The sequence below is a fragment of the Gossypium hirsutum genome, chromosome D04, assembly GCF_007990345.1.
Source record: "Gossypium hirsutum isolate 1008001.06 chromosome D04, Gossypium_hirsutum_v2.1, whole genome shotgun sequence".
Lineage (NCBI taxonomy): Eukaryota > Viridiplantae > Streptophyta > Magnoliopsida > Malvales > Malvaceae > Gossypium > Gossypium hirsutum.
Window position 1 is genome coordinate 6,714,173 of NC_053440.1, and position 13,903 is coordinate 6,728,075.

Consider the following 13,903-nt stretch of genomic DNA (forward strand, 5'->3'; position numbering starts at 1 on the left):
AAGGGCCTAAATTTCTATTTAGGGGGGACAGGGCGCCTACCAACCCCCTAGCTACACCCCTACCCTTTGCCATGCATAAATCAAATCAATTTGTAAATGCTATCGAGAAACAACAAATGAATTTAAAAGAAGCCTGATAAGTATGTGCAAACTTGTGAAAGTATTAATTAAAAAATTGGACAAGTTAGTTTCATATGTTAACCAGTTTACTCCCCAAAAAGTATGGTATATATAAGTGCTTTAGCATTTCATAACGGCACATAAAACTCTTGAATCAAATTTTGTTTTTTTTTTTTGTTATTTTCTCATCCATAATATTCAACCTCCTTAAATCATTAAAGTAAGTTTAGATTTTAGATTTGTAAAATTTTAATTTATTATTAGTTTAAATATTATTAATTTTTTATAATTTATTACTCGGTTAAATTTGTAGTTTTATTCAAGTGTTTTAATAAAATATATGCAAGTTTTCTTCAAGTACAAGAGTTAGTTTGTCGATTGAGTTTTAACTTAATTGGCATAAACATTGCTTCCAATACAGGAGAATGTGGGTTCAAGTACGCTAAAATACATTATCCTTCTATTTATGGGTTGGAGAGGGGCTATGGATAGTTTTAGGCATTGTATAAAAAAAACATATATGATCTTGAGCTTCTTTTTAGAACATTACTTTGTTATATCGACATATTTTAGTATATTGCCTGTTTAAAGGTTAGTATATTGTTATAATATTTGTAGGTGTGTAAAATTTTAGTTTATTGTTTGCTTAAATGTTGTATTTTGTTATTTTTTCTTAAAGTATTAGTTAACTTTTTAGATTATTGTCTGTTTAAATATTATATTGGTAGATTGTTATAGATTTAGTTCGGCTTAATGATAAATTTGGCCACTAACGTTTATATATTTTGTCAAAATGGTCTTAATTGTATTTTTGAGCCTTTTTTAGCCATCAACTTTTGTTCTTTTTTTCAAGTTGCTTTTTTTAACCGATTTGATAAAAATACCATTAAAAAAGTTAACATTAACGGGATAATGTGGAATTTCATATGTGGAATATTTTTAATGAGATGTAATTTATTACTTACGTAACCCAATAAGATAATTACATGTGAAAAATAATAAAATAAATAAATCATACATGAAATTAAAAACATAACTCTCAATTTAAAGAAAATAAACTTAATTATCTAAAATAGTTTCAAAATGAATGCATACTTTGTTTACTAAGAGGTTGTTGAAAATTATGGATGAATTTTTAAAGAATAAAATTAGCTTTATAGAAAAAGAGAATGAGAGGTTTCATGTGACTATATCTACACACAAAATAAAGAGACTTAATTGAAAAAATCTTAAACTTACTTAACTAAATGTGTCATAAACTCATTTTGTGCAATTAGAAACCCAACCACTCGTGACCTTTTTTTGGGTGCATTTACTAATCCCTACACTGTATGTGCTCTTTGAAGAGGTAAACGACTGACCATGAAATGTGCTCCATTCTCATGGGTGGGGATCGAACCCTCGACCTTGTGGCTAAGGGATGAGCTGAGAACCACAACACCACATATCTTGGTTAATCACTCGAAACCTACTTTAACATAATTTCAACTAATTTTACAATACTCATGTAAATCCATGCAATTTGCATGCATGTCATTTGGGGACTGAAATTTAAAAAAGAAATTATACAGTGTGAAATTTGCACTTGAGAGTCCGACTTCAAAGTCAGCACCTTCTAATAACGACTTTGTAGTGTCACAGGACTAGAACTTTAGTCTGACAAACCATGCGACCTTAAGCGATTTCTAGGGTTCAAATCTCCTTAAGTCAACCTTACTCTTGAAAAATGAGAATTCTCTAAGGCACTGAAGCAAATAAAAAACAAACTCAAAAAGGAAAAAAACCATGAACGAACAAAAAAGCCACAAAAAATAGCGCACACTAAGTGTTTGAGTAAATGCTCTCAAAAGTATTTTATTACAGCTGAATGGTTACAAATGAGGGGGAAGACCTCTATTGAGCTCCCCTAGATCCAACGATACAGATTGAATTACATCAACGACTGAGATTAGTGCCTATTTACAATATGAGAGTCCTAAGGGATTTAAACTCTATACAATCTTATCCCTTAGGATTTACATTAACCATGGTAACTTTAATTTTACTGGAGTGTTTCACTAGGCCATCAATGCTTCAAGTAGATGGGCTTCTCCATGTGTTTCACGAATGAACCCCATTTAATCAATTGACCTCCATGGAACGTTTTGTGGGCATCCTTCACTAGCTTTGATCCGCAGCCCGTGACATTCTCCCCCATCCATTGTCGCGACGCCCTTATTGCGTCCTCGGAATGACACTAGTTTGACTCATCTAGAAACTGTCAAAATGCCTCGACAGGTTCTCAACTAGTCTCTCTGTTAGGTAGTTTTTCCCCCTCGAAACATTTACCTCGACTTATGTCTCCGTCGTCGCTTAACTCGAATTGTATTTCTCTTGTACATCTCAATTGTAAGTGGTCACTGCTCTTACTTGCCCCCATTTTGGTTTGCCTCGATCGAGATCCCCTTGATCCTGACAAATAGGCTTTGACACACGCATATTGAACACCAAGTTAACCTTGGGTATTGCCACTAACTCTGGCTTGTAAGCCTCTCGACTTACCCACTTCATAATTCTAAAAGGGTCCTTGTGTCTTTGCCAAGACAATGGTATGTCACAATGTAAAACACTAAGAAAGTGTTTGAGATGTACCTTGTTTGTACCATTTACTCAATTTAACTGTCCAATTTACATCACTAATTTCCCATAAAGTCTGATGCACAATCCACCTTTCTTATAAGTGCCCAATAATAATTCACCAGGCTTCAAATCAATTACCTACCCCTCTAGCATTTTCAAGGGGATCTTTGTAGCACTCTCACCTACCAAGTCAATGTTGTTACCACAATGAACATCCTTAGTTAGATGGATTACAGACAATACCTTGGTTCCACCTCTCATGTACCGACTTACCAGCACAACACATTATTGTTGTCGAGTATCCAAGATACATATAAAGTCAGAAAAAAGAACTAGTTAAGCATTAATCTTGTCAAGAAAATTCAAGTCAAGCACAAATTTGTAATCATCCAACTGAATTACCTCAAAGTCTTTTTTGTCTTTTTTTTCTAATTTGTTTCTCAACTCATTGTGTTACTCCCACAGTTAGGATCTCATTGGAATTTAGCATCTTGATCTTAGTTGATTTACTAACTAAGAGACCAAGTTCACCCACAATTTTCTTCAATATGAATAAGTCTGATGCCTATGTATTAACAAAAGCATTCCTTTTTCGGCTTGCGATGTTGATGTCCACAAACATGAACACATTATACTTGTTATCTCTATTCACTTTTTGCAAAATTGAGTATTATTCACACAAGCTTTAACGCCTCACTTTTTGGCTCTGCTTCATCTTCTGTACAGATCGTGGATAGCTTAGATTGCTCTGGACAGTCCCGTATCCTATGCGAGCCACAACATAAGAAACACTTCTTTAGTTTTTTTTTTATTTTCTCTAACCCTCTTGGCTTCGACAAAACTCAATATCAAACCAAGTTTCATCGATGCTTTGACTAGCTCATCATGTAACACCCAAAACACGGCTTAGACGTTATGGTCGAATTTAAGAGTATTACGAAGAAGAGTTTTGAAACCGATGATACTTCGATAAAACCATGTTTAATTATTTGATAAAACATCCACGTATTATAAAACATATTCATTTATACATATACATTACTGATAATGTTCTTTAAAGTTAACTATTTATTTCACAGTGGAAGTTTGAAATTCTTTTAAAACCAAAACCAAGCTTGTGTTTCCAAAAATGCATTTGTTTGCGTAAAGTGTTTTTGTTGACGTTGCGGAAAAGAAAGCAAAAAAAAAATCCAAATCCAAAGTTAAAACCAAACAATCTAGAGAGTCCCAAAAATTACAAACTCTCAAGAAAAACCATATTTTAAAATTAAACCATTATTACTAAATAAAAATAGTTCTCTGTCCAGTGGTCACTGCTGAGCCTCCATCGCACTGACCCGCCTAAGTTTGTGGATTACCTGAACAGAACAGACAAACAGATGTGAGTTTCGTAAACTCAATGTGTAACCCAACAAAAATAGTCATGCAACATACACAAAATTTTATATACAGTCAAACATAAATCCGGACCTAAGTCCATAACAGATGCGACACCACCCATCCCAACACACCATATAGGGTTAAAAACACCACCCATCTTAACACACCATATAGTGTCGATGCAACACGTAACAAAATAATATGTAGTTAAGCTGCCATAATACAAGCAAAAGGTCGCCGTAGAGATCACTTCCTCTATATATGCAAATCCCACCCCAAACACAAATACAGAATACAGAATTAACATGCTCATATACAGATAACATATATGCTCAAACAGAACAGTTAGACATACCTATCAATGTCCTACTCAGATTAGACTATCAGAATATCAGATCACAAGAATTAGAGTTGGTTATCCCCTTACCGACCCTACGATAGGCCCACAGTCGATCAGAACGTCCCGTGCGACCCTAGGGGAAATTTTAAAATTCTGAGCCCACATACCCGTGTGGCCCACACAGCCCGGCCAAAAATCCATACGCCTGTGTGGCATGCCCGTGTGGGCTCAAACGCCCAATCTGGCCTAGCCCGTGTGGCCACACGGCCGTATCTTGCGCACGACCACAACTACGACATTTACACAGTCGTGTCTCGTACACGGCCAGGCACATACCCGTGTGGCGTTAATATTGCCCATTTTCTGCTTTCACCGAACCTTAATTTTTTGTGTTTAGGGTACACACCTGGTTCGATTTTGATGCGAAAACAATCCCGAGCTCTTCCAAACCTAAAAACCAATACCCCAAACATCGATTTAATTACCATAATACAAATTCACGATAGAATTCAACAATGTCCAAGAACTTACTACCAACGAAAAACCCCCGCTAACGCGTAATAAGCCGTTGAAGTGAAATTTCCTACCTCACCACCTTCACCTAAACACAAATTCCATCAATTAATAACTATGATTAAATATCGCTAACATCTCCAAAAACTAAACGTTAACGACAAGAAAAACTCTACATACCAAATTAAAATAAAGAACTTGAAATCCTAGCAACAACAATTGAACGAAGAATTCACCATTGAAACCAAAAAGAATGGAAAGGAAAAAGCAGAAAGAACAAAAAAAAACTGCAGAGAAAATGGGAGCACAACCGACGTCAGTTTTTTTGAAAGAAAGAGAAGTAAATTTTGATAAGAATAAAATAATATCAAATAATATCCCAATCCCCCCCAATCTAGGCATGATCTCCTACTAACCCAATCTCACCTACCCACTCTCTCATTCACTCATACAGACTTCCAAACCCATCCAAACTCTCTCTGACAACTAAAGCAAAAATTATCACTCATGCTTACGCCGAGATTTGAACACAAAACTTTCAGCAAGCTAACTCCTTACCACTCAAACCAGCAAGCCCATTCTGATATAAGTTACAAACAATATCAAATAAGTCTACCCAGTAGGGATAAGGTTAGGATAAAAATAACCAAATTTTCCATAAATGGGACTTGAACCAAACCCAAGACCTCTCACACACACCCAACACACTTAGCCACTAAAGCAAATACACACTTGCGTCAAATTTCACCAAAAGAAAACATAAATTATTGAGGACGTTACACATCATCCCCTTCAATGGCTAAAAACGTAGATTTTTTTACAATCCCTCACTATATGTGGACCGTCACAAAGGAAGCATTTCACTGGCCCCTTTGGTTTGTTGGGTTTCCATTTCCCATTATGTGGTTTCTCATTATCACCATTTTTACCATTTCCCATATTGTCATTTTTAACTTGCCCCTCTTCATCATGGTTTCCCCACCATTATCAGTCTCTTCGGGCTTGGAAGACTCGAACTTGTCTTTTCTCGAATCAAGCTCGACGAAGGACCTCTTATTGGCAATGACTATGGTAAGTTCAGTTGTACCTTGTCAACACAACTCCTGTTTTGCCCACAACTTCAACCTATCTTCAAACGAGTAAAATGCTTTTTCCTCACTCGAGTTGGAGATTTGAAACATCAATTTACTTAGGTCTTTGATATACTCTCGAACAATGCCTTACTGAGTAAGCCGACGTAACTTAGCCCGAGCCTCCTCATCGGCATACTGTAGAAAAAAATGCTTTTAGAACTATTGCGATCTCACCTCGTTTGTGGACCTATAATAACACCACAAAATAACAACGTCAATAAAATAAACTACAATAGTGTTTAGCTTGGTGGCATCATCCTCGATGCCTATCACACAAAAGTATTGTTCCATCTCCCAAAAAACATTATACACATCCCTTACGGACCTCGGTCCCTTAAACTCTTTCGGCTTAAAGACATCCATTTTACATTGCTTAGGGACCAAAGCCAACATCTATTTTCCCACAGCTGATCTACACACAGCGAGCTCTCCCTCAAGCTTCTCAATTTTTGACATCATGGCATCAGTTTCCTCCTTTAAAGCCACGACCACAACTTCAAGAGCATTATTCTTCTTAGTTAGCTTCTTGGTCTTGTCATTCATGGCGGTATTGAAGGTCTCTCTCATTACATCCCAATTACAATTGAAAGTCTTCGCCACATAGTCCTTGAGTTGCTCTCTCTTTGAATCTAACTCATTGGTTTGTCCCTCAACTACATCAAGTGTTTCCTTTACACCACTCATGGATTCCTTGAGATTGATCACCCGACCTTTTAAAGCCGACAACATATCCCCCAATTTGTTATTTTTTCCTGGTCTTCCCATAGGTTTCCATCGGCTCAATTGTTCATCTCCTCTTTTCAACATCTCAATCAATGCTTTCAAATAGTATCTCGGATACCAACTGTCACGGAGCTAGAGCTTTAGTTTAGCAAACCGCACAACCTTAGGCAATTTTTTGGGTTCAAATCCGCCTAAGTCAACCTTACTCTTGAAAAATAAGAATTCTCGTAGAAATTCTCTAAAGCACCAAAGTAAAGCAGAAACAAACTTGAAATAGAAAGAAGCCACGAACAAATAGAAAAGTCACAGAAAAATAGCGCAGACCAAGTGTTTGAGTAAGTGCTCTCAAAAGTATTACTTTCAAATATTGCAACCGAATGATTACAAATAAAGGAGAATGCATCTATTTATAGTTGAGCTCTCCCAAATCCAACGATACAGACCAAATTACATCAACGAGTTTTACTAGGCCACCAAAGCCTCAAGCAGATGAATTTTTCCATATATTTCACGAATCGGGTCAGTTCAAATGGATTGAATGAGCCTCATTTAATCAATAGACTCCATGGGGAGTTCTATATGCATTCGTCATAAACTTTGATCCACAACCCATGACAATAGTCGATTCTTCAAGGTGCTGACTACACTTTACCATCTACAAACTTACTAATTTGCTAAATAAATGAGAAAGTCTACTAATTTGCTAATTAAAAAATAAAAACTCTTATATCAAAGAAAAGACGAGCCAAAACTGATAAACCAATTGAACATCCACCGAGGCTTCAACTTCAGTGAAAAAAATAAACAACGCATTGCATTAATCTCACCTCAATTGCTATATTCAAACAGCATATTAAAACTCAATTGAGGGGAATTTTGCATTAAGAGCTGTTAACAAAGCTACGTTTGTATCTAAAAGGATTCTAAGTATAAAAATGAAAACAAATAAAAAGACTAGTTGCGTAATTTCATCAAGAGACTTTTTTTCTTGGAACACACCAACTAAAGTTAATTGGACACACATACAAGTCCCTTTGGGTCTAAAATTTACTTAGATTTAAAAGAAGATTCAATCTTAATTGGCGTGTCAGTGGTTGCTTATCTGTTGCATCACTGAAGCTGAAGCCTTCAGCTTCAGTGAAAACCAGCATCCTCTTATTACAATATAATATATTCAAGTATAATTTCACATCTTTTTTGTATCTGACATCCTCTACCATGGCCAGGATGAGGCAATAAAACTCAGCTTTAAAAAACCCTTGATGATATTTAAAGACTGCAATTTGCTTTACTTGGGACATCAAAATTGGCACAAAGTGCTACAAACTCAAGAATATCCTTCACATGCCCTCAAATCGGCATTTAATCCCATTGAATGGAACTAAAATTCCCCAATAATAAATTGGCAACTCTTGAACAATAAATAGATATAACCCAATCTTTTGCATTTTGACAAGCTTTTACATTTCCTAGGCAGCGGCTATGCCATTGACACATTGCAGGAAAATAAAAGCTCCACAATGAAATAAGTATCCAAAATTACCACACCTGGGCAACAAACAAGATAATATGAATTCCCAATTTTCATTCAGCAAACAAAATCCAAAAGAACAAAATGAAAAGTAAGTCATTATGCGAGTAGTTCCTCTCAATTCCCACTCTCTATCCCACTAATAAAATGTGAGGTTAGTAAAATCACAGGATTACATTGGTGTAGTAATATGTACAACGCCAAATGCCTAACTTCTACAACCCCATGCATGTTCCTTGTTATTCATTAGAATATTGGATGGATGCTACAAGAATATTTCATCTTCTAATAACAGGACCCTTGTACAGCCCTCTCCGAATCACAAAGTCATCAGGGGGCTGAAACTCTTCTAACCAAGTCACTTCCGAGAACATTTCTCCATTCATTTCAATCTCACCTTCATTTTAAATGAGGAAACGAATAAGAAAATAGCATGCAGTATTTCTCTTCAGGTTACAACATATCATAGAAGCTACCATCTAATACTAGGTTCAAAATTACATTTCTTACCAGGTAAATCCCTTCTAGGGGACCTCCGGAAGTAAGTGCAGTGTCGTCCATGCTCTGAGGAGTAAGGTGGTGATAAAATATCAAAAATAGCACAGGGAGTCCGTGCCCTGAAACAATGGATGTTGCCTCCACTTGTGGGATAAAGTACTGTTGTTGCACAAGGGGCTGTCATCTCAGTATCCTTGACAAGTTTTGCAGCTCTTGCTACAAACCACCAAGAATAAGCAAATCAAAGTCAAAGATTGAAGAATATATAATTAAGAGCCCTATACCCTAGGAAGGGTGAAGAGAAAATGCATTATTTAAAATCTGATACATCACCACTTTGTCTATGAATAAATTATCAATACTATTACATCTGTTGAACAAGCAACTACTTCAGTTGTGATTGGTGACAGATAGGCAGGTTTATCTGCCATAGGCCACCAAAAATCACTTCTGTTAATCAGAAAAAATCTAATCCACATTTAGTAAGTCGTATTTATCTGACCTCATATGTTCAATAGCTTCCTTTTCATTGCTCATGCTACAGGCAAGCCAGACATAATGCATAAAAATAAAAATAAAAAAATAAAAGAAGCATTCACTGAGCAACCTCCTTAGCACACCCCTGAAACGTCAGATTACACCATAAAACCCCTAGATTGTATAGTTATTTTATTTCATTAACAAGTTTGTTGATTAACTTCATACACTTACTTTGTGACCACCAAGTTGAAATCAAATAAATATACCCCATGAACAATTCTTCGGTTCTAAATTTACAGTTAATGGTTCCTATTTGAATGATCCCTAAATTTACCATAAAACCCCTAGATTGTATAGTTACTTTATTTCATTAACAAGTCTGTATCCCTGTTTCCCTGAATAATTCCTATTTGAATGAGGGTCAAAATATTTGGATGGGATCAAATTCCAATAAAAATTTGTTATTATGTTATTATAAAAACCCAAGCTGAACTCGATTAAAATCTCATCAAAGGTCAAAAGATATGCTTGGCTTCTATGACCATTCATTTTGTCTGGTTTGCTTTCAAACTTTTTTTTTTTTTGGTGACAAAAGTTCCATTCAAATTTAACTGTGCATTTCCCTAGCTAAGTACAGTAGTCTCCAAATATTTCAGCAAATCAGTTATGTCCCAAGCATTCTCGATTAACCTAAACTACATCCACACAAGATGAGAAATTGAACAGACCTCACTTCCTCAGATGCTAGCCAAAAGGTTCTTTACATCTACCCTATTGAAAGAGTCGTTAGCCGTAACATAGAGACATCCACCAATGAGTACATTTAGTATTACCTAGGTCTTCTTTCTCCCATTCTCATCAACTTTCGATCAAGTAAATTCATACTAAAAGTATTTTCTGTCATTTTTAAACAAACCACCAGCACATTCATAACAAAATTAAATGCAGTAACACAAAAAACTGTATGTCACAAAGCAAATATAAATTTAAAAGGAGGTCCGTTTCTCTCTGTCTTACAAGAATGCTAATCCTATAATATAAATGGCAAGAACAGCAGTTGCATAGGATTTCTAACATCAGAAGATTAACAGAACTCTATAAAGGTACTAGATCTTCTGGAACAAATTAAAAGAGAAAACTCCTGAAAGAAAGGTATTAGGAAAAGAAAATAATTAAAAATGGGACTCATGAGGTTTCAAGGAATAAGGATGATCCCATTACTGGTTCAATAGGATACAAATATATTGATTTGTTATAAAATTTATACGGAAGAACATATTTTTCTATGAACTTCCTTATTATGATTTAGTTAGCATTCATCAAACAAATGTGGAAATGTTAAAACACACCTTGTAGTGGATCTTCAGGCTCTGTTGGGTCAAGCCAATCATATGACTTAACGTGTAATGAGCCATAGATAAGCCTGCTCAGCACTGTCATTCCAGGATGATTGTGCAGAGGTATGAGAGAGGAAGGTGGCAAACAAAAAATTCCTATCTGCAGAGAAAGAGGAAATCAGAAAAATGAAGGCCTGGTGGTAGCTGGTAATGTAACTACAATTTTCAAAAGTTCAAATTTGATTTCAATGGAAGTGTTTATTTTAATAAATTCTAGGAGACTTTCAGCTAAATTCAACATCCTTGCTTTAAAACTCTAAAATTTTAGGTCCTCAAGATAGGTGATATCTTTAGTAATAAAAATGACAGGTTATATAAAGTTTGTGCTTACAGAGAAGCTGACGCACTCATGCAAGTGCAGATACTTAATTGGTGGCAATGAATGATGGGTTCCATTCTGCTCATTTACAGGACCAGACCAATTACGTACCACTTGTGCCTCCTGCTCCAGACCTACATCAGAAGGCTTCATTTTCTCTGAAATAAAATTGACATTTTGTGTTAAAATGCAGCAAACATGCTATGAAACTTGGCTTCTTCACTTCACGTGAAAACAGAAAATGCTTGGAGCTACATACACGGTGGTTTAAAATTTTGCATGGTTAATCAAATAACACCAAAAGTTGTAATGATCACCTCTACCAAGAAAAGCACTTTCTCAATGTTATGGTATACGGTATACCCTTGTACTTAGTACTCTAAATTAGAATAGTTGTAACCACTCACAATGATATGTTGATCCGAAACCATTAGAATACCAATAGGTTTCAATACTCACGAGGATAGGAAAAAAGAATTGGAATTAGTGTAGATAGATTCTAAGACCACATAAGAAAAAAGGGAAAATACAGAAACCCCAATCATTGGTTTCTATTTTATATCTAGAAGGCATCCAAATGCTAAAGACTTATAAAGGCGTCCAGCGAGTAAAAAACATAGACTGTTCCACAACAATGGAGCAACAGCTCAATGGGGAGAAAGCAGAACAATTTGAACTTTTAACTCATCATACAGCAAGCTTTTATGCTCAAGATAAAAGTGCTTCAAAGATGACTAGTAGCTATTATTTTGAAGGTTGATTTTTAAGGGCTAAAGGCATTGGGCAACTAGCATAATGAAGTACTGAAATAGGTCTTGGTGAGCCAGATAACAAATTTCTTGTTCTACTAAAACTCACTTTGTAAAAAGAAGTTCTTGCTTTTGTAATTAAAGCTGGTGGAAATCTGGAAAATTTTTGCCAATTAAATAATGTCAGGGTCTCTTCCTACAGGAGAAAAAGTTGAACTTAAACAAAAATGAGCTTTACATCCCAAACAATGAAGGATAATAATTTTTCTTCTTCTTTCAGATTTAACAATCAGGCCACTTGGAAACTTGGTTTTCAAATCAGCCAAAAGGCATGGCACTATTTATTGGTAGATCATGCACTTGCCAAGAAACTAACATAATAGGAGTAGCATGAGGCAACTTCCAATAGCTGATGTCATCCGAAGAAAGATACAGCTTATTTAAATTAATTAACCTAAGAGTAAATTCATATGTTTCAATTTTGATTGAAAAATAAATAACAGCTAAATTCTACAAAAAAGAGCTTCCATAGTATTTACTAACTACTAATTTCGAAAACATGCAGAAAATTGAGTATTACTTTCAACATGATTTTATCTCAATTATAATACTAATAAAGCATAGCAGACTTGGTTCAACTATACGCTCAAAGAACAAACATGAAGAAAGAAGAATCAAATAGTGAATACCTAGCATAGTACGAACTCTTTCAAGAGCTTCATCAGAAACAGGGCCATTAGTCGAAAATGCCGCTTTGCAAGTGTTATAAAGCCTCTGTATATAATATGGCATGTTTGAAAAGACGATACCAACTTAACTGAATGGACCAAAAGCCTCTATATCAGTAAGCTGATAACGCCTTTTTGCAAGTAAGGTACTAATTGATAGTACGATAAAAGATACAATTCGGAGACAACTGGATCTGCGAAGTAACCCGACGGTAGTAGATCTGCATGGCAATTATTTCATCATCCCTCCCTGCTAATCTCACATAAAACCACCCCACCTGACAAGGTAGAACCCAAAGTAAATCAACATAATTCATTTACAACAATAACAGAGACTAAATGAATATAAAAATCACAGCCTCCCTTCTTACGAATTTCAATAGTTCAATGCACAATTTTATTGCTAATATTACTCTTTTTTATCGAACCCAGAACTTGATATCAACAATGACTAAAGCAACACAAATTATTTGCCAGTAATATTGCTACTAGTATAACATTAGCTAACTCAAAACAGAAAATGCAAGCAAATACAACAAATGCTAAAACATTGAAAAATTTCCCATTAGTTCTCGGTTTTTAATTTTCTACAATTGAATCTAAATTTCTGGGGTTTAGATGTGCAGAAAAGGAAAACAAAAAACAATAAGGAATCCAAATTACGATAAACATAAAATAGGATAGGATAACAAAAATATTAAATGAAAAATATGCGTGCAATTAATTAAAAGCAAAAACCAGAAAAGATGGAGAATCGGATAAAAAGGAACTAACCCAATTTGAGATCCATCAAACTGATGATAGAAATGTTCGAAAGAGTCAAAATAAAGAACAAAGGAGGGATTTATTTCGTTTAAAGAAAACAGAGTAAGGAGAGAAAGGGATCGCTGAAAGCAACACAACAGTGAGAAATAGGCAGGAAGAGGATCGTGGGGGAGTTTGGGGGGCTGCGCTTAGCTTATATGAATGAATATCAGCTTGATTTTACATAAATTGCCCTTTGCCTAAAATTCTCGTGCTTTTTTGCTTCTTTTTTCACCTAAATCTTCGATACGCTATTTTTTAAAGGTTGTAATCTTTCAAGTTCTAAAATTTAATCTCCACATTGAGTTTCTCTCCGTCTAATTTTATGTCAAAGGTAAATTAACTTTTTCAACCCTTAATATTTACATTTTTTATCAATTTGGTCCTTTCGCTTTAAAAACATATTAAAAATTTTAAAAATTATTTTTTCCATATTTTAGATTAAAACATAAAAATTTATAATTTCAAAAAGTATAGAAAATAAAAAAATTACAATTCAAAAAAATTAAAAAATTCCAATATTCATTGTTCTCTAAATCAAATTGATTGGACTGGGAACCAACTAGGGC

General features: G+C 35.0%; 1 protein-coding gene across 5 annotated transcripts; it reads right to left on the minus strand.

Annotated features, from left to right (window-relative positions):
- Positions 1-3,834: 3,834 nt before the first annotated feature.
- On the minus strand, positions 3,835-13,617 carry LOC107959796 (plant cysteine oxidase 4). 5 transcript variants are annotated; one of them, XM_041091818.1, is made up of 6 exons: positions 13,305-13,609; positions 12,492-12,808; positions 11,066-11,211; positions 10,687-10,834; positions 8,870-9,073; positions 3,835-4,097 (listed from the first exon to the last, which is right to left on the minus strand). In XM_041091818.1, the coding sequence occupies exons 2-6, from the start codon at positions 12,592-12,594 to the stop codon at positions 4,081-4,083; spliced, it is 618 nt and encodes a 205-aa protein (XP_040947752.1). In that variant the 5' UTR covers positions 12,595-12,808; positions 13,305-13,609; the 3' UTR covers positions 3,835-4,080. The 5 variants fall into 5 exon arrangements, with proteins under 5 accessions (XP_040947752.1, XP_040947751.1, XP_040947750.1 ...); XM_041091817.1 differs by lacking the exon at positions 3,835-4,097 and adding an exon at positions 8,095-8,376; XM_041091816.1 differs by lacking the exon at positions 3,835-4,097 and adding an exon at positions 8,394-8,756 and having other exon boundaries at positions 13,305-13,617.
- Positions 13,618-13,903: the final 286 nt, after the last annotated feature.